The sequence below is a fragment of the Stenella coeruleoalba genome (assembly GCF_951394435.1).
Source record: "Stenella coeruleoalba genome assembly, chromosome: 7".
Classification (NCBI taxonomy): domain Eukaryota; kingdom Metazoa; phylum Chordata; class Mammalia; order Artiodactyla; family Delphinidae; genus Stenella; species Stenella coeruleoalba.
In genome coordinates, this window is record NC_137153.1 from 54829747 (window position 1) to 54850404 (window position 20658).

At 45.7% G+C, this 20658-nt stretch overlaps 1 protein-coding gene across 2 annotated transcripts in view; it reads right to left on the bottom strand.

Annotated features, from left to right (window-relative positions):
- The window catches only part of ACER2 (alkaline ceramidase 2), a 28567-nt gene extending 9452 nt beyond the window's left edge, over window positions 1–19115 (bottom strand). Inside the window, exons 1-4 of one of the 2 annotated variants that reach the window (XM_079927041.1) lie at window positions 18873–19115; window positions 11502–11616; window positions 10483–10624; window positions 2896–3033 (exon numbers count right to left, since the gene is read on the bottom strand). In XM_079927041.1, coding sequence (XP_079783167.1) covers window positions 2896–3033; window positions 10483–10624; window positions 11502–11616; window positions 18873–18980 — 503 coding nt within the window. In that variant the 5' untranslated portion in view covers window positions 18981–19115. Of the gene's footprint in view, window positions 1–2895; window positions 3034–10482; window positions 10625–11501; window positions 12159–18872 lie in introns of both variants that reach the window. The other variant, XM_079927042.1, reaches the window with a different exon arrangement.
- Window positions 19116–20658: the final 1543 nt, after the last annotated feature.

Below are 20658 nucleotides of genomic sequence, written 5' to 3' on the forward strand. Positions count from 1 at the left end.
ACAGTGAGGTATCACCTGACAGCAGTCAGAATGGCCATCATCAAAAAGTCTACAAACAATAAATGCTGGAGAGGGTGTGGAGAAAAGGGAACACTCTTGCACTCTTGGTGGGAATGTAAATTGATACAGGCACTATGGAGAACAGTATGGAGGTTCCTCACAAAACTAAAAATAGAACTACCATGTGACCCAGCAATCCCACTACTGGGCATATACCCAGAGAAAACCATAATTCAAAAAGAGTCATGTACCACAATGTTCACTGCAGCTCTATTTACAATAGCCAGGACATGGAAGCAACCTAAGTGTCCATCGACAGAGGAATGGATAAAGACGATGTGGCACATATATACAATGGAATATTACTCAGCCAAAACTTTTAATCTTTTTGAGCAAAGAACTGTTCCAGATGCCTTTTACAGTCTTCAGGGAAATGAAAATTCTTGTTAGGAGAAGTTTGCGAAGACCGAAATAAATGGAAATCCGAAGGTGCAACGTCTGGTGAATACGATGGATGAATCAGAACTTCCCAGCCAAGCTGCAACAGGTTTTGCCTGGTCATCAAAGAAACATGCGGTCTTGCGTTATCCTGATGGAAGATTATGCGTTTTCTGTTGATTAATTCCGGATGCTTTTCGCCGAGCGCTGCTTTCAGTTGGTCTAACTGGGAGCAGTATCTGTTGGAATTAATCGTTTGGTTTTCCAGAAGGAGCTCATAATACGGGACTCCCTTCCAATCCCACCATATACACAACATCACCTTCTTTGGATGAAGGTGTGGTTGGTCGTGGTTCATTTCGCTTGCCCCACGATCTCTCCCATTCCACATTATTGTACAGCATCCACTGTTCATTGCCCGTCACGATTTGATTTAAAAATGGAAGGTTTTCATTACATTTAAGCAGAGAATAGCATGCAGAAATACGGTCAAGAAGGTTTTTCTCGCTTAACTTACGTGGAACCCAAACATCAAAGCCATGAACATAACCAAGCTGGTGCAAATGATTTTCAACGCTTGATTTGGATATTTTGAGTATGTCGGCTGTCTCCCTCATGGTATAACGTTGACTGTTCTCCATTAACGTCTCGATTTGATCACTATCAACTTCACCTGGTGTACCCGACCAGGGAGCATCATCCAGTGAGAAATCTCCAGAACGAAACTTCACAAACCCTTTTGACATGTTCGATCAGTCACAGCACCTTCTCCATAAACTGCACAAATCTTTTCTTGCATTTTGGTTGCATTTTTACCTTTCTTGAAATAATAAAGCATAGTCAGCCAAAAATGTTGCTTTTTTTCTTCTATCTTCAATATTAAAATGGCCACAAAAATTCACCAATTTTAATAAGTCTTTTTTTAAATTTCTTTTTGGCTGCATTGGGTCTTGGCTGCTGTGCACAGGCTTTCTCTAGTTACGGCGTGCGGGGACTACTCTTCGTTGCGGTGCGCGGGCTTCTCATTGCGGTGGCTTCTCTTGTTGCAGAACACGGGATCTAGGCGCACGGGCTTCAGTAGTTGTGGTTCACAGGCTCTAGAGCGCAGGCTCAGCAGTTGTGGCACACAGCCTCAGTAGTTGTGGCGCACGGGCTTAGCTGCTCCGCAGCATGTGGGATCTTCCCGGACCAGGGCTCAAACCTGCATCCTCCGCATTGGCAGGTGGATTCTTAACCACTGCGCCACCAGGGAAGTCCCGATAAGTGGTTTTTTTAAATGCACGCTAATATGACAGCTGTCACATACAATCTAACAAAATTGTTTTGAATGAAGTTAAAGACAACTAAGTACTACTAGAGCCATCTTATGGAAAAAAACGAATGAAACTTTCGGCCCACCCAATAATTGTTTTCCAAAGAGTTTTAAGATCTGTTAGTGTTCTGGAGTTTTAAGATGTGTTAGTGTTCTGAAATGGGTCTCTTACTTCCCAGGTCTGTGAAGGCTACTCAAAGCCGACAAGACAAAACAAGACAAGACAGGGCAGAGTCTTTCCACTGCCAGCCAGCAAGTTTAAATACCTCTTCAACCACCTCTGTCCCTACCTGGTATTGCTAATAATCAAAACAACACACAGAGACAAAGCATTGGCAGGAAATATATACATGTCTCCACTCAAAACAAAGACTGAGAGAAAGCTTATAACACATTACACAGAGAAACTCTCACTAAGGTAGATAAATGTAAGACTTCAATTAAGAGCATCTATGTCCATGACCAAGAGTCATGAATTAAAATGGATGTCTACAAGTGAGTGCAGAGAAAAAGAAGCATTTTCAAAGAGTATTACAATAAGGGCAGTGGTTGAGTTGTGTTTTAATTGGGGCTGAATAAGACAGTCATAAACGCACAAGAGCTAAACTAAAATGTTTCTGGATATCAACCTGAACTCTGCACATACAACTTCCCACAAGAAAATGCTTATGCAAACAGCAAAGGCTTTACCTGATAGACTGTAAGAAACTAGGCCTCAGAGAAAGGAGCAGTGCTGCTTTGTATATAGACATTCATTTCTTTTTCCTTCTGTATGTAAATGCAACAGCCTCTCTAGGACTTTGCTTTCCTCCTTATTCGTGTCACATGAGCACATCTATTCTCCTTTCTACAGAATTACCTCTAGGCAGCTTGGTCTAGGCACTCACCAGGTCCTTGAGATGTTTCCTCCTAAGCTAGTTTCGAACCATTGGGATGCATTGCATATACTGCTCCCCTCTTTCTGAAAATGAGATCATTAACATTTTGAACCAAACCAGGCAACTTGATGCTAATCCAAAAGTCAGGAACTACTCTTTGTGAGTGGTATCTCCTCTTCCACATTCAAGGGCAGTAGAAGAACCAGGAGCTGGTTTGCTCCTACCCCAGGGACAGCCTCAGGGCCAGGCAGGAAGACCTGCACCCACCTCCTTAGCTCAGCAACGAGCAGCGCCGTGCAAGGAACCCCCAGGGTCATCAGAGAGATGTTGTTGATGGCAGGCTTGACAAACGCCAGGCACGTTGTAACTGCAGACAGGACGCAGACCACCGCCTTGAACCTGCCCCTGCATGGGTGAAAGCAAACCAAATCCATTAGCAAAGGAGGTCGTGTTGGTTTGTTGAATGCTGGCAAAGTACGGGCACTGCTGATGGGAGTGCAAGCTCAAAGACATTCCACACTGAGTACCAGGAACGTAAAAAACCATTCTCGTGCACTGGCTCAGTTATTCTAGGAATTTATCCTCAGGAAACAGTAAGAAATTTTCAAAATATTTAGCCATGAAAATGGTAAAATTAAAATCAACCTAAATCCCTAAGGGTGAGATATGAATACTTGATTTTTTTTTAGTGGCATTTCTCTGTATGTTTTTTTCAGATGTTTTACAGCATGATTGGGCAAACTCTCTCTGTAAAGGGTCAGATAGTAAATATTTTAGGTTTTGCAGGTCACAGGGTCTCTGCCTCAGCTACTCAACTCTGCCACTGTGGACAGCAAGTAAGCAAATGGGCATGGCTATGCACCAATAAAACTTGATTTGCAAAAACAGGCAAGGGGCCCATCTGGCCGAAGAACATAGTCTGCCAACCCCTGTTCTACAAGGTGAACATGTATGACCTTTATCAGAAAAACAGAGACCATTTACAAACCATAAAACTTCCTAGATTAAAAGAAAAAAATGCCCTATGTGTCTAGCACACAAAAGTCTAAAATTCTAGCGTCTATATTTACTGACAATCCAGTCTAGTATGCATTGGAATTTTGTGTTAGGTTTTCGACATGACAAATCTTAGAAAAATAATGCATACCATCCTTACACCCTTCAGTGAAGGTGCTTTCGGTAGCAAGATCTAGAAGTGGCGACGTGACCCTGGACATGCTCCTTCTTCCCTCCCTGGGACTCCGTTTCCTTATCTACAAATTTCCTGTCTAGTCTGGACTAGATGATCTCAAAGGCCATAGCCATGACTGAAATTTAGGGGCACATGATTTTCCTGAAGTTTCTGTTATTCCTCATTAGCACAATTTACTTTGGCCAAGAGCCCTGGAAAGGGTCACAGTTAGGAAGCTAATCTGCATGAAATTCCATTATAAGGAAATCAAAGTGCTTTGAAACCTTCAAAATACAAATGGATCAGGGCTTCCCTGGTGGCGCAGTGGTTGAGAGTCTGCCTGCCGATGCAGGGGACACGGGTTCGTGCCCCGGTCCGGGAAGATCCCACATGCCGCGGAGCGGCTGGGCCCGTGAGCCATGGCCGCTGAGGCTGCGCATCCGGAGCCTGTGCTCCGCAGCAGGAAGGGCCGCAATAGTGAGAGGCCCACGTACCAGAAAACAAAACAAACAAACAAAAAAACAAATGGATCTCTTAAAGAGGAACACCACTTATCATCAAGGCACAGGAAATCATTGATCAAGCTGCCAACATTCTGACTGGAATGAACAGGAATTGTAGCCCTGAACTCCGACCAGAGGGAAAATATATGTATATGGGAAAGGATCCAGGCAGCAAATCCTCAGGAGAACCGTGTTCTTTTCCTGGCCTTGCCGGCATCCTTCAGCTACCGGATAAAAGTCTGCGACTCAGCCTGAGGACGGCAGCGTGACAGGCCCCAGCCCTGAGCATGCGCAGGGCCCTTGGGGACCCACGGTAACTCTGTTACCGGGTTTGAGGTTCTGTGACACGTCAAGGCTTTTTTGCCTTTTAGGCTGCATAAACACATAATCAGATACTTCCAAATTGCATCATCTCTCTGTAGCCAATGGTTTAGGACTCAGGCACAGGACACGGAGGGCAACGTGAGACCCACTATGTTCACATTCTGCCTCCATCACTTAGCAGTGCTGGGGTCTTTGGCAAGTCACTAAAACTCCCCAGGCTTCAGGTGTTCCGTATGGAAATCAAGACACTGGCCCCATGGTGTTCATACAAGCATTAAAGCACTCCACACAGAGCCTGGTACATGGTGTGTGCTAATAAAATCCATTATTTCTGTTATCATGAGCATCCTTTGAGAAGAAATGTTATTTTACATAACATCGTTGTTGATAATATCACACGCAGGGAAAAGCTGACTGAGCTGGTGCTGCAATCAGCAAAGGCTCTATATAGTTCTGCCGAAGAGTTCAAAGGCAACAAGCTTGACGAAGCATGCTTTTTCTAAGGGGAACGTGGGCAGACACTTCCCTACCACTCCCCAGAGGGTGTGGAGGAATGCACTTCTGGAAGGCAGCTTAACCAATGAGGACATCGTGTGAATGCACGATTCTGCAACCAGCAGAAGTCAACAGAGGTCACCAGCCGACCCCACGGTCACCAGAGGCCCTGGGGATAGACAGAGCTAGAAATAACCCGGAAGCAAGGGGTCCCCATCGGGTGTTTTCTAAACAACTCTTACTGTGGCCTCTGTTCCTGTTTTCAACTTTCCAGCCCATTATGGGCTCAAACTGAACACAAGGTCAGGGAACCCTTAGCACCCCTTCTTCCTGTATTCCCCAAACCAAAATCTAGCAACCAAATACCATCATCATAATATTATTGTAATAATGCCGTTACTGTTCTTATCATTAGCTACCCTTTAAAGCAATGGTTTTCAGCCCTATCAGGCCCTGAGCTCCTTTTATATCAAATGTTTGGTAATGCCCCCTTTACTCTTCTGAAGTGAAACAGAATTTATGGATGATAAAACCTCCCATCACTGGGGCCACCAAAAACATGTCCTTAAACTTCCCAGATGGCCTGCATGGGATAGAAATGTCCCTGGCTAAGATCCACTGCTTTAAACTCCCCTTTAAGACTAAAATACAACCTATCTAGAACAAGCCCCTGATACTCACAGGACTCCAGCATTTGGTCCTGGAAGGTCCACCCCCGTCATTTTCTAAGGAACTGATACAGCCCAGAGAGTCTGAGATGGAGTCCCCAGGTTATCCAGGCAGAGAGAGAGCAGGACAGGGAAACCTCAGCCTGCAACCTTGCTATTCAGGATTCAAAAAATGAACTGGATCATAAAGTGAGGGCTGTCCCTACATTTTGTAGACACAACATCATAAAAACCAAGATAAATTCTTTAGAAAATGGATACAATTAGCCTACAAAAGGCCTTTTTCTCAAAACAAAAATGTCAATTTTTTTTTTTTTTTTTTGCGGTACGCGGGCCTCTCACTGTTGTGGCCTCTCCCGTTGCGGAGCACAGGCTCCGGACGCGCAGGCTCAGCGGCCATGGCTCACGGGCCCAGCCGCTCCGCGGCATGTGGGATCTTCCCGGACCGGGACACGAACCCGCGTCCCCTGCATCAGCAGGTGGACTCTCAACCACTGTGCCACCAGGGAAGCCCCAAATTATTAATAACTATCAACAGCTGAGTGTATATCCTGACAATTCTTCAGACATTCCAGGCAAGATGAAAGACAGCCCTTTTTTTAAAAATCCCACCACTTACTTCTATTTACATATGAACTTTGATAATTTCCCTGCCGTTCCAGATATCTTTATCTTCAAAACTCTTACCTGTATTAGCCATTCATAAAAACTTCTAGCATTTAGTCTTTACTCTGTAAGAGACACTATATTATACACTTGATATGATTTTCCCGTATATTTCTAACCCCTAAAGTAGATACTCTTACTATCTCCACTTTACAGATGAGCAAAATGAGGTATCAGAGCTTAAAAAAAAAAACTGGATTGTTATTGAAATCCATATTTGTCTGATCCAAAGTCACTTAGTCAACACATTCTCCCCTCTCTTCTCTAGAAATCTCACACTGGAATCACTCCTAATAGGTTTTTAGAAATATTCCAGCAAAGTCTAGATCACTGAAAAAAAAAGTGGGGGGCTGAGGGGAGACAAATCTTAACTATCGTGTAAGTTCAGGCAGTTAAAACACACACTCCCCAGTCTCCAGAATTCCTGGTTTTGACCCGAAATCTTTGGTGTGGCCTGCCATTCCACTGCAGAGCTGCCACCTGTCCCCGCATCATGGGTGGTGAAGCCCACACAGAGGGGTTTGGGCTTCTGGCCTTCTTGCTCTCCCCACCACTGGCAAATTGAAGGCCAACAAATAGAGCTGAAATCCTTATTTACAGTGAGCTATAACACGCACCTTTTCTTTCTTTGCTCGTTAAAATTAGCAATGTTCATTCTCTCCTTCAATTGGTGTGCATAGCTCAGAAATGCTGGGCAGAAATTTCCACGTGCCATTGGTAATAACAAAAGCTAACCTGAAGCACTGACCATGTTCTTAGTACTCTACAGAGTGCTCTGCAGGATCATCTCACAAGAACCCTGAGGTGAACACCATGAATCACCTAATTCTACAGATGAGGAAACAAAGTTGAAGAGTCAAGACAAGTTATACAGTTTGTAAGCAGGGAAGCTAGGAATCAAACCCAGGTGGGTCTCCAAAGCCAAGGATATAGACATATAGGGTGCTCAGTGCCTCCAAAGGACTCTCCCCAAACTGAAGGCAGAGAGTTCACATCTTCAGCAGAGAAAGGCTGCAGAGTGCTGGCGATGGAAGAGTCCCAGGTGGTCACAGACCCCCCGCCTCAAAATGTGTTTCATTATTAAAGTCGGTAAGTTTTCATTACTACAGCATTGCCCCATTTTCTTCTCTCCTGCACCCACCAAGAGACAAGAAAAGAAAAAGATTCTCTATTATGAACACATTAAAAACTGTCCAGTGGAGTTTCAAACCCAGGCCTCCAGAGCACCACAAACAAACAAAAACCCTTATTCCCATTTCGTCAGCTTCTCACTCAGATCCCAAGACTTGAACAATCAGATCTAAGAGCAAAATGGTTCCTCAGCTCTCAACCTAATGCACGTGTGCTAAGGGAAAGCATGGAGGTGACTGGTGGGCACCTTCTGAGACCATAGAAAAGGCCAAAAGGTAAGGGGTGTGTCTCTCAGGCAGAGGCAAAAAGTCCCCACTGGCCAAGCCACTTCGTGCCCCTGCTCGAGTGGCATCTACCTCCACCCCTGCCCTCACCCCTGCCCGACCTCCCAAGGCTTTCTGATTACCCCCCAGTCATTCTCCTGAAGCTGAACAAGGAAACAAGACACACAACTGAAACACAGCAGGTTGGCTTAGGCTCTTTCCGGTTTCTATTCTGGAGAAGGTCTCAGCACGATGGAGAACATATTTCATCTAAGACCAGGAACACCCTCCTTTTCGCTTCTACTTATAAACAGCTGCTCTCTCTCTCTCTCTCTCTCATTTTCTGATAAGTAACCTCTTGAGGATACGTCTATCTGCTCAATGGTTATTTAGAGATAATACTATTTAATTCAAATCCTGCTGCCCAGGATGAAGATTGTACAGCTAATCCATTTAAAGTATGTTTTCTTGGGATTCCCTGGTGGTCCAGTGGTTAGGACTCAGTGCTTTCACTGCCGGGGCCCAGGTTCAATCCCTGGTCAGGGAACTAAGATCCTGCCAAGCCATGTGGTGTGGCCGATAAATAAATAAATAAAGTATGTTTTCTCCCTACCTCATTTAATAATGCATTTTTTAGGATTAAAAATTAACATGTGCTCTTTTTTAAAAAAAAATTGTAAAACAGTACAGATTAAAGGTAAAAGTGAAAGTTCTCTCTCCACCCCAATTCCTAAGAATAGCCAATGGTAGTAGCTGCTGTCCTCATCCTCTCAGGCATGTTTATGCATATACAAAGACATACACTCAAAAAGAGGCTTCATTCATTCTAAATAAATTAGGGTGTTACACACACAGGTTCTACAAGGTGCTTTTTGCAGCCAGCACGTTTCATTGACACTCCTCCACCTCTATCCATACAGAACAGCCTGCGTCTCTAATAGCTGCATTGCTCCTATTCTCCTCCCATTACCAGGAAAACTGTAATGAACTCTTTTATTTTCCTGGTATAGCTCTTCCCTGGGCACACACAGCTTGCTTGATTGAATCCATATTTTTGGATTGTTTATCTATCTATCTATCTATATATATATATATATTTTAACTAAACAGTGTGTACAGAGAAACATATGAGTAATGAGTTCTGGGAGAATTTCTCATCTTTATGACGCTGACTCTCTTCTGTTACTTCAGATATTAACAAGAGTGCCTCAGAAAGACCTTCTCTGACCAAACTCTAAACCAGCACCCCAAGTCACCACTACCCCCTTACCAGCTTCATTTTTCATCATAGCACTCTCACACCCTAACATAATATTATTTATGTGTTTGTTTGTTGATTCATAATCTCTCCAACTTCAGTGTAAGCTCATCAAGGGCAGAGACGTTGCTGTTATATCCTAGTGCCTAGAAAACTTCATAGTAAATAGTTCATGGTAAATAGTAAGTCCAAAAAATATATACTTGATAAATAACCATGTAAGAATAACACAATGGGGCTTCCCTAGTGGCGCAGTGGTTGAGAGTCCACCTGCCGATGCAGGGGTCCGGGAGGATCCCACGTGCCGCGGAGCGGCTGGGCCCGTGAGCCATGGCCGCTGAGCCTGCGCGTCTGGAGCCTGTGCTCCGCAACGGGAGAGGCCACAACAGTGAGAGGCCTGCGTACAGCAAAAAAAAAAAGAATAACACAATGGATATTAAAATGCATCCCTTCCTGAAATACTGGATTTCCAGCTTAAAGGTGTGTGTGTGTGTGTGTGTGTAGCTCTCATGAGAAGCAATACTGACACAATTTGAATATTATCTATAGCGCCAAGAACCAGTTCCTCAGTGTGGATTCTACTGTAAACATTTAAAACTCGTGGAGTTGGGTGGGACTCAGGAAATATTATAGCAGGAAATCAAAGGTCTTTGAACTACCATTCAGTCTTTTCTCCTGCCCTGAAAATCCTTCTAGTTTTGCTAGTACCAGTAAGGGGGATATTGACTTTTTGTCCTACTGTCAGGTAACTTCTTCCCCAACATATTAAAATCACCTTTTTTATCTGGCAGTTTGGTTTTGGTCTGACGGTACAATCAGTGGATATTAAATAAGTATATGATAAGCTCATCACTAGGTTAGACTCAATAGGGTGTGATTTTTCTTTTTTTTTTCTAATTTATTTTATTTTTGGCTGTGCTGGGTCTTCGTTGCTGTGTGCAGGCTTTTAGCTGCGGTGAGTGGGGACTACTCTTCGTTGCGGTGCACGGGCTTCTCATCGCGGTGGCTTCTCTTGTTGCGGAGCATGGCTCTGGGTGCGCAGGCTTCAGTAGTTGTGGCTTGCGGGCTCTAGAGCACGGGCCAGTAGTTGTGGCGCACGGGCTTAGTTGCTCCATGGCATGTGGGATCTGCCCGGACCAGGGCTCAAGCTTGTGTCCCCTGCATTGGCAGGTGGATTCTTAACCACTGCACCACCAGGGAAGCCCTTTTTGTGTATGTGTGTGATTTTTCTTGATATATACTAGGTTGGCCAAAAAGCTCGTTCGGGTTTTTCCACAAGATGGAAAAACCCGAACGAGCTTTTTGGCCAACCCAATACATCATTATATTGGGTACCACACCTAGTAGTAAATGCAAAAATTTAGTACAAGCTTACCTGTCATTCCGAAAGATCTTTGGTAGATACCTTCTGGGGAACCACATGGCCAGAGCACACATCAGAACCCAAAGGATTGCAAGTTCATCAAGCATCTGACCCAGGAAACTAAGGGTTGCATGGAAGTAGACGGATCCAATTCCTAGAATCAATTACAACCAATAAAAAAGGTCACATAGAAGAACAGACTCACAAATTCAATACACTGCTTAAGGATAGCCCTTTCACAAACAGCAATGATCAGGTCACTCTATCTCTCTGAGAAAAGAAACTGAAGGAAGAAACTCACACCACCTAGGCATGCAGACTTCAAGTCTAGAAAGAAGATTTGAAGAAGGGCCCAAACACCAGCACATCAGATCTTTTTTTTTTTTTTAACATCTTTATTGGAGTATAGTTGCTTTACAATGGTGTGTTAGTTTCTGCTTTATAACAAAGTGAATCAGTTATACAAATACATATGTTCCCATATCTCTTCCCTCTTGCGTCTCCCTCCCTCACACAGATCTTTAATAACTGCACAAACACACTCTGTCTTCATCCACCTGTTCATGGGAACAGGCAGTAAATAAAAGTCAACATTCTCTCACTGTTAAGAATTCCCAATCTGCCTGTGGAAGGAAATGAAAATTATACAAGTATTTCCCAGAATAATGAAGGATCAAACATTTGATCCTTCATTTGTTTTCTTTTTTTTATTTTAGTCCATTAGAAACCACAGTTTCATCAGACTTCAATTGTTTCACATGACTTTCTTCAGAAGTTCACAGAAAACTGCACTGGCACAACACCAATAGCTATTACATAAATGAATTCTCAAACGCAATTGTGATAACTACGGTCAACCTTGTTATCAAGCCCAAAAGAGTCCTCCTTTTGGCATCTAGCAAACAACATAAAAGTTTGCTAAGACGTCAGAACGACTTTGGTTTACAAAACATAATGTTCAAAGGGGTCAGGGAGTGTGCAGAATTCCATTTCCTCCCTTTCAGCCCGTGCTCGCAAACGAATCCACTTACCCACTACAACTAACAGAGTCCATATTAAGTAGATGCCACTGTTGAAGCATGTTGCATATTGACGAAACAAGCACATGCAGATGGGCGGTAAAATGAAAAACAAGACGTTGCTGATCTGGGGGGAGAAAATGTAAAACGAAAAGATGAATATTAAGTAAAAGGGCAAAAAGTAAAGCAGCTTGTTCCCAGTATGTCCTTTGCAAATGGAGATGAATGTGGCCATACATCTTTTTTTAACCAAAAAAAAAAAAGCACAACCAGGAAAACTCACAACTTCTTTAATAACACTTTAGGGGGCTCCTTCCCGCCTCTTTCTTTTTTTTTTTTTTTTTTGGCTGTGTTGGGTCTTCGCTGCTGTGCACGGGCTTTCTCTAGTTGCCGCAAGCGGGGGCTACTCTTCTTTGGGGTGCGCAGGCTTCTCATTGTGGTGGCTTCTCCTGTTGCAGAGCACGGGCTCTAGGCGCCCAGGCTCAGTAGTTCTGGCGCACAGGCTTAGTTGCTCCACGGCATGTGCGATCTTCCCGCACCAGGGCTCGAACCCGTGTCCAGACCAAGGAAATCAAAACTAAACAAAATGCATCGCAAACTCCAGAACTTGAGGTGTAGTACAGGTAGGAATTGGCAACAACAGTAGCTAACGCATGCCTCTGTCACCATCTGGGAACAAGAGGGAATGGGAATGACACAGTCTTTAGAAAGGGGAGAAGGACAGAGTGGTAGAGAAATAAAGAGAGGACAAGACCTTTGGTCAGGGGTGCGATAGGAGCAAGGCTGCTGCTTTTGGTTAAAGTTCAAGACTGAAATCCCTCATGGGGCTGCATCCTTCTGGAGAAGGGGGTACCTTGTTCTAGTTGGCCCATTCTGGTGGGGACCTTTTCCTCTTTCCCCTGCTAGGAGCCCTCTGAGCTACTGGTGACCCTGGGCAAGAGTCTGGATAAATGGCCTCAGCTGTCCCAGGTGGTATGCAGTCTCCAGACTTGGAAATATAGCCAACTCTCATTTATTTACTAAGAAGCAGAGAAGGAAGAATCAGGACAAGGGTCTACATATTATCACAGGCTTTAACTTTCCTTGGAATCATTTAAAGAATCAGAGATCTTTAAAAAAAAAATCAGAGATCTTTAAGAGTTAAAATGAGAGATCTTAAAGATCATTTGCTTTACAAGGGGATATAATTAAGGGCCCAGAAAGGCTCCCAGGCTGGCCAAAGTCAGAGAGGCAGTCACCCACAGAGCTGGGGCCAGCATCCAGCCACTCCTTCCACTGCCCCAAGCTGATGTTTTTTCGCCTCCAACCCACCCAACCACATTCTGACCTCCTTGGCTTCATGCCTCAATGGGCATCTAAAAATTCTGAATTGCATCACACACTGTGCACCTATGACTTTTATGTGATTTAAACACAGCTCTCCTTTTTGTTAAACACAGAAGTAGGAGGAATAAAAGGAGGTGACAGGGGAGAAGAGGGAGAAAAATGTAATTGTTATACTATAAGTAACTTTCTCCTTTCACGTACATGAATGTGTTCTCCGTGTAAGAAAAAGAATACATTACAAAACTAAAGTCTTCCTTTCTATCCTCCTCCCTGGAGATATCCCCTCTTCTCAGATTCACAATCTTCAATTTCTTTGCATTTATGTAAATACACATATATATCATATATTACAACATTATCATTCTGCAACTTCCTCTCATCATTCGACAACATGCCTTGCAAACCTTTTCATCTTACCTCACAGAGCTTTATCACACTTGCTGTAAGTGCTGCAGACAGAAGCAGTTTATTGAGCCATTCCCCAGTGGGAGGCGCACTAATTTGCAGCCTCACCTACAGTGCCAGGGAATAAATATAACACAGCTTTTTACCCCAGTACAGTCATCCCTCGGTATCTGTGGGGGATTGGCTCCAGGACCCCCTCAGATACCAAACTCACCTGGATGCTCAGGTCTCTTTATATAAAATGGCATAATATTTGCATATAACATACACACATCCTCCTGTATACTTTAAATCATCTCTAGATTATGTATAATACTTAATACAGTGTAAATGCTATGTAAATAGTTGTAAATACAGGGATTCCCTGGCGGTCCAGTGGTTAAGACTTCGCCCTTCCAGTGCAGGGGGGGCGAGTGTGATCCCCGGTCAAGGAACTAAGATCCTGCATGCCGCATGGTACGGCCAAAATTTTTCTTTCAATTAAAAAAAAAAAAAAAGACATCAATCTATGAAAAGGAAAAGACCAAATTAGAGGGAGACGCTCTCCTAGACAAAAAGAGAAAGGAACTCCTAAAGAAATACGGAAAAGCAAACAAGTCGTTGGTAAAAGACAGATTCATTTGTTGAAAGACAGATTCAATGGCTCCATGTCTACTGAGAAATGAAACTTCCCCTCAAAGTGGTGTGGCTCACTAAAGTTGAATAGTTCAGCCAGGGGGTATTTTTTAAAGCCTATTGTTGGACTATCCTTTGGAGAATTGGTTTGTTCAATGCCTGCAGAACAGATTTTTTTTTTTCATTAAAAGGAAACCACAATTTTAAAATTTATTATTTCCTTAGAAAGTTCCTCATTCTATGAATTCCTACCAGCCATTTGTACCAAAATAATCTCAGGAACACACTGCAATCTCATCCTGACGCATGTGATTGTGCACTTTCCCAGACAGAGGGTAAATACTGACAAAGCAACAGGCTGTAAGTTTTTCTCAACAGCAAGTTCATAAGCAGCTAGGGGCATTACCCTGGCTGAGTAGACTACGTATCTTAATCGTATGCAGATTCCTAACTGTCCATTCCATTGCTCCCTTTCTGCCTCTGGAACGACCAACTGTCCTGGTATGCCTGGCACTGAGGAGGGTTTCCAGGACACGGGACTTTCAGTTTTAAAACTGGGCAAGTCCCAGACAAACCAGGACAAGTTGGTCACCCGACTCAGAAGCCTTCCTGCAAAATCCCCTACCCCACCTCCACAGTACACCAACCCCAGCAGAGTACTAATAACACCCCAGTGACTTGTACATACCCCTCCTATGGTCCTCACCATCCAGATGACTGTTTGCAGGTCTGGTCTCTGTGATAGGCATACAGTTGCCCAGCAAATGGGTGGGTGGATGGATGGAGGGAGAGACTGATAGATTGACTGATGGATAACTCTGCCCTACAGATAGTGGGATGTGGGCTTTGGCATATAAAGAGAACTCTACTTATCTTGACGATTGGGGGCAGAGCTGATTAGGAGAGGTGACAGATCATGGACTGATTTTAGGCATATATTTTGCTTCAGGACTTTTTTCCAGCCCCAGTTGATTTCCTTCTGTCCCCCTGAGTCCCCAAGAGAATTCCCAAAGGCCAAGCTCGGTGATTAAAAGGCATACCCCCCTTTTCTCCAAAGCTGCTAGGTCTGGAGTCTTTCTCTTTAGTGTGACTGGGCCTTAAAACTTAAAACATACGCTTCCCTGGTGGTGCAGTGGTTGAGAGTCCGCCTGACGAAGCAGGGAACACGGGTTCGTGCCCCGGTCCGGGAGGATCCCACATGCCGCGGAGCGGCTGGGCCCGTGAGCCATGGCCGCTGAGCCTGCGCGTCCAGAGCCTGTGCTCCGCAACGGGAGAGGCCACAACAATGAGAGGCCCGCGTACTGCTAAAGAAAAAAAAAAACAAAACAACAACAAAAGAAACCTTAAAACATAAAAAGGAACTCAATTCAATAAAACTTCTATTTACTTTTTTTTTTTTTTTTTTTTTTTGCGGTACGCGCGCCTCTCACCGCTGGGGCCCCTCCCGTTGCGGAGCACAGGCTCCAGACACGCAGGCTCAGCGGCCATGGCTCACGGGCCCAGCCGCTCCGCGGCACGTGGGATCTTCCCGGACCGGGGCACGAACCCGTGTCCCCTGCATCAGCAGGCGGACTCTCAACCACTGAGCCACCAGGGAAGCCCTAAAACTTATATTTACAGGAAACAGTACAAAATGTGCAAAAGCAAAAGACTGTGTAAGGGCATGATGTGTTCTTGGAAGAGATATTTGGGCTTGGCTGACGCAAAGGACAATGACAAAATTTGAGGCAATGGAGATTTGCGGGGACCAAAAGCAAAATGCTCTGTACTCCCAAACATGGCCAGTGGGAACACAGATCAGAGTACTCTCTCTGGTGGACCATTAAGCAACAATTAAAAGCCTTTGAAGTAAATACTCCCCTCCACACAGCAATTTCCCATCTAGAATTAGTACTTGGAGAAGTACATCCAGGTGCCTATTTGAGGATATTCACTGCATCACTGTTCACAAACCAAAATGAAAACAATAAACAGAAACTTCCTTAAATGTCCACCAATAATGAATTGGCTGGTTTAATAAATTATGGTCAATCCATTAAATGAAATACTGTATAGACATTGTGAAGAGGAAGATAATTCTATATGATCCAATATGGGATTATCTCCAAGACAAATTAAGGGAAAAAACCAAGGTGCAGAAGAGTTTCTGTAGCATGATCTCAATTGGGTTGTGGTGTGTATATACACATTGCACACATATCTTCTATGTCTACACAAATACACGTTTTTGCATGCTTATAAAATGTCTGAAAAGATACGGAAGGGTATTTTTCACTTTATAACTTGCCTACTCTGATTTTTTTTTTTTACCATGATCATGTTGTTACTTTTATAATAAACAACAATTTCAAAAAACTACTTTAAGGGACTTCCCTGGTGGTCCAGTGGTTAAGACTGTACTTCCATTGCAGGGGGCCCAGGTTCAATCCCTGGTTGGGGAACCAAAATCCCGCATGCCACATGGCACGGCCAAAAAAAAAAAAAAAAAAAACTACTTTAAACAAAACTTTTTTTCCCCATATCAAACACCACGATTAGCCTAGAGATCAAATGGTCCCAATGCAGGAGTTTTAAGTTAAAGAATGACTGAACAATAAACACCTGTATCATGCTAAATAAATAAATCTAAAGTAGCTACAACGGCATGTGCATCTTCAAGAGCAGTATTTTAGCAGGATCCAAGTTAGAACGTCCAAGTTCTGACTCTAGTTGTGCCATGTTCTTGACCTTAGCAAGTTGCAAAATCTGTCTAGACCCCAGTTTCCCCCTTTACAAAACGGATGTAATAAATAGCACCCACTGCTGAGGGTGACTGTAGAGTACCCAGCAGAGCTTCAACACATAGCGAACAACTAGCGGTAGCCAGGAGTGACTAAAGTTGCAGTAGTGATGTGCTACTGCCAAGCTCCATTAAGAAGGTTCTAGATCCCCCTCCCAGTCTTCTCCTGATTTTACATCTTCATTCCTTCAAATTTTTTCTCTAAATGAGTAATGATTATTATTTTCTTGTAAAGTGGATAATTAGGCCTGCTGCCTTGTTATGAGGATTTAATGAGATGTTTGTCACCAAGTAATAGCTCGATGTCTTCCTTAATACAGGCGTAAGATAAGCATGGGTTTGTCCTGTGATAGGAACAGAAGGTAACTAGGATGTGAGAAGAAGAGGAGGAAGCGTTTTTTTGGTAAACTCTTTGGATCGACACTCTACAAAGTTTGATGGCCAACTACTTCTCTGAGACCTTCAATCTCTCCACTTTGCTAAAGCAAATTCTGCGGTTTACAAGTATTCCAAAGAATTAGGTTTGCCAGGCAGACCAGCAGAGCTAATCAGCTACAGACACTGCAACTGAAGATCAACAGCTCATTTCTAAAAAAGACTTTGGCACTCACTAAGGAACAGCTCCAATGGGACTAGATTAAAAGTTAAGACAAAATAAGGTCTTCCCCTCATCCAGCACTCTGGGGCTTTTCAAGGCAGACCCAGAGCAGCTATACACTAACATTTTTGGCCAAATAACCAGGCCTGACTCTGCTGGCCTCAGACTCCACAGATAATTACCTTGCTGGGTGTGTGAGAACCTGTCCCCAAGCTGTCATTTCTTCATTAACTCTGGTGAAATCCTTAGTAGTACTCTCCACTTACAAGTGGAGAAACTGAGTTACTGCTGTTGAAAGCACCCAGCCCTGCTCCAGTTCATCCTCTGAAGGCACCTGTCCACACCTGATAGCATGCTCTGAAACAGGTTGTACAATAGGTGAAGGGTGGCCACCTCCACTGACTGCACCTGTCACAGCGTCTAGGGGCAGCAGAGGGCCAGGTTTCCTTGAGGAATTAATTCGGTCATAAAAAAAGGAGGAACGTTTGCTGGGAGGGCAGCAGTGGATTTCAGCAAAGAGGGGAGGGAGAGTGCAGGCTCTGGATTGTGGCCCCAGCCATGCCAGAAATGTACGCAGAGCAGCTCCCCTCTGGAGAGCTCAGTTTTCTCATCAATGAATAAGAGAGGGACTAGCTCATGGGAGATCCTTCCAGGCAAGAAGTATTTGACTCACGCCAAGGACATTCTCGCCAGCAAATCTAAGGGGAAAATCCCAAAGAACAATCTCAAATTCACAGCGACTTTTAAACCGGGAGTTCCTGTCTTCCATGTTAGGGCAGTGAAATGAAAAGCCACAGAAATGACCATGCAAAGTCTCACATTTTGGTACCAGAATCCTGAGGCATGGGCATAGCAAAAAGAAGAGGCATTTCCTTCCCAACTGCAGGCTTTCTCTCCCACAAAGACTAAAAGCACACAGGATTCTGCAGTGGGGAAGTTTCGTCTTGCCCACATCTAGAGACCTAGGCAAGTCCATAAAACACGCACACGATCCCTCCCACATTTCCCTTTCACTTCCCAGGTTTAATAACTGAAGAATGCACAGGCCTGCGGGAGCTGAACTTGGGGCTGGTGTGAAACTCTACTAAAGGCAAGGAAATAAGAACTCGAAGCAATTAACTTAATTCTGGCCCAAAGGAACTCGACCTATTATTGGTGTACGCTTGGGGCGGGGCCAACCTTCGGAGTGGGCCCCGCCCCAGAGACCTGCCGGGAGGTCTCCCCGTTTCCCCGGACTCCTAGAGCAGGTGCTCAGGGCAAAAACGCACAATGCGACCCAAGTGCGTTACGCCACAGAGATCCTAAGGGACGAAGGGAGTAGTCCTGGCGGGTTCACCGCCCCCAATGACCCAAACTGGAAGTATGGGCTGACACGGAGCACTGACTCCGGGACAGGTGAGGACCAAACAAGACAACAGAGCCATCAGAAAGAAATGACTTAGAGGAGGATGAGCCCAGATGTCGGCGATAGGGACAGGAGAGGAGGACAGATGGAGAACTGGAAGGCGCGCAGGGGAGGGGGCGTGGGTCGACTCTGGCCCTGGAGCGAAAATGCCCCAGATGCACGCACAGACCCAGGTCCAGGCTCCAGGCGCCGCGGCGCTTGGGGACAGCCCCCTCCCGCGAGCCCGGCTGCCATCCCCACTCCCGCACTCCGCACCGTGTTGTAGAACTCGGCGATGGCAGGCACGATGGTGTAGTTGTCCTCGCACCAGTCCACCTCCGAGCTGCCAGCCCGCAGCTGGTCCCACCAGTGCGGGGAGCTCATGGCCGCTCTGGGGCATTGGAGAAGCTGCTCCCGCAGCCGAGAAGAGGCCAGAGCTGCTGCTGGAAACCAACTGCGGTGGTGGCCCCAGCGGCGTCGGCTTTATGCACCACGGGGCAGCCGCCGGATGTGGCGCCTCCTGGGCCGGCCTCTCGCGGCTCCGCTCTACAGCGTAGGACGTGACTGGCTCGCAAACCCCTCCCTCGGCTCCGCCCCGTGGGGGAGCCCGCGGGACCTTGAGCTCCGGCCTCGCCCACCCCGGAGGCGGGATGCGCGGGGGAGGGGAGAGTGGGGTTGGGGAGGGGACCTGTCTCCTCCTCCCCCACCCCTGGACGCGTCTGTCGCCAGCAGGTGGCAAAGGCCTCGACGGGCCTGCCCACGCCCACCTTGCGGCTCAGACTTGCAGGCGGCTCAGACTTGCAGGCGCCCCCTACCCCAGTTGCGCAAAGAGCGCCAGAGCCCGCCCTGGCAAAAATGTGAAAACCCAGAAATTAAGAAACCCAGGAGGACCCGGCCCCTACGAAATCGTGGCAGTCTTTGCTCGGACTTGCCTGCATGTCGGCGAATATGTCCGAGTGCACGTGGCACGCCTGCACTCACGGCCGAGAAAAGCCCTCAGTCCCTCCGGCTTGCTTGGTGCGGTGGGCTAAGGCAGGAAGACCTTGGAGTCAGTCTGCAGTGGAGCCGAGGACTCTCCCATACAGCCTCTGCCACCCGCACCTGGGTAGAGCGCTTCTGCAGTTTTGAATAACTTCCTGCCCGCGGTCCCGTGGACTCCAGTGTTAGAAGGTAGTCTTCGTTTACACATAGGGTCAAACTTCAGCTATCCCAGTCCCCAAAAGATGCAGTGTGGCTGGTATGACACCTCCAGAACATCCCAGGTACAAGAGATGATGACAGGTATGTTGCACTTACTATGTGCCAGGCGCTGTTTGAAGAGCTTCCGAGTGTGTCACTCATTTAGTGCTCCCAGAGGGGATCCTGCGAAGTGGGTTCTATCAGCAATGCCATTCCAGCTAGTAAGTGTCAGCGCTAGAAATCAAATTCAGGATGATCTCAGATGTGCTCATCACTGCTTTGCTTTTGCTGCTGTAACTATTCTGTAGTTTCTAAACCAAAGCTAATCTGGTTCCAGCGATTCCTGAAGAAAGAGAAAACTGTCATTTTGGTTTTGGTCATAGCTCTGGTCCTTCTTCCTTGGGCAGTTCTAGGATTCCAGGTCAAGATGGCGGTGGCAGAATAGGCCCTGGTCAGGTGACTGTCAGTAGGATCTCTTTGCTCCAGCCGTCATGGTACCCGGAAGGCCAGAACCTCCCCAGAGGCTGACCTCTCTCTGGCTTGACAGTCCCCTTGGACCCTGGCTGGTGTTCCAATGCCTTATGCCCCCAGTGTCCTTCTTCCACAGCTACCTGCACAGACACTCACTTGTCTTTCCAGCTCTTCATCACTGGCAGAAACTGCAAGGCCCACTCCTCTCCTAGTCTCCAGGATATCCAGCTTTCTCCACCCAGAGCCAGACCACACTCCTCCTTTGAACTTTGTCCCAACTCCTATCGTGTCCTCTTCCTAAACAGCCAGTTCCACTGTGTCCTGAAATTCAGGACCCAGTCACCTTCTCTTAAGGTCAGAATTACCCAGATCTGCAGGATACCCAGTGTGAGCTGGCCGCTGAAGTGGGAGG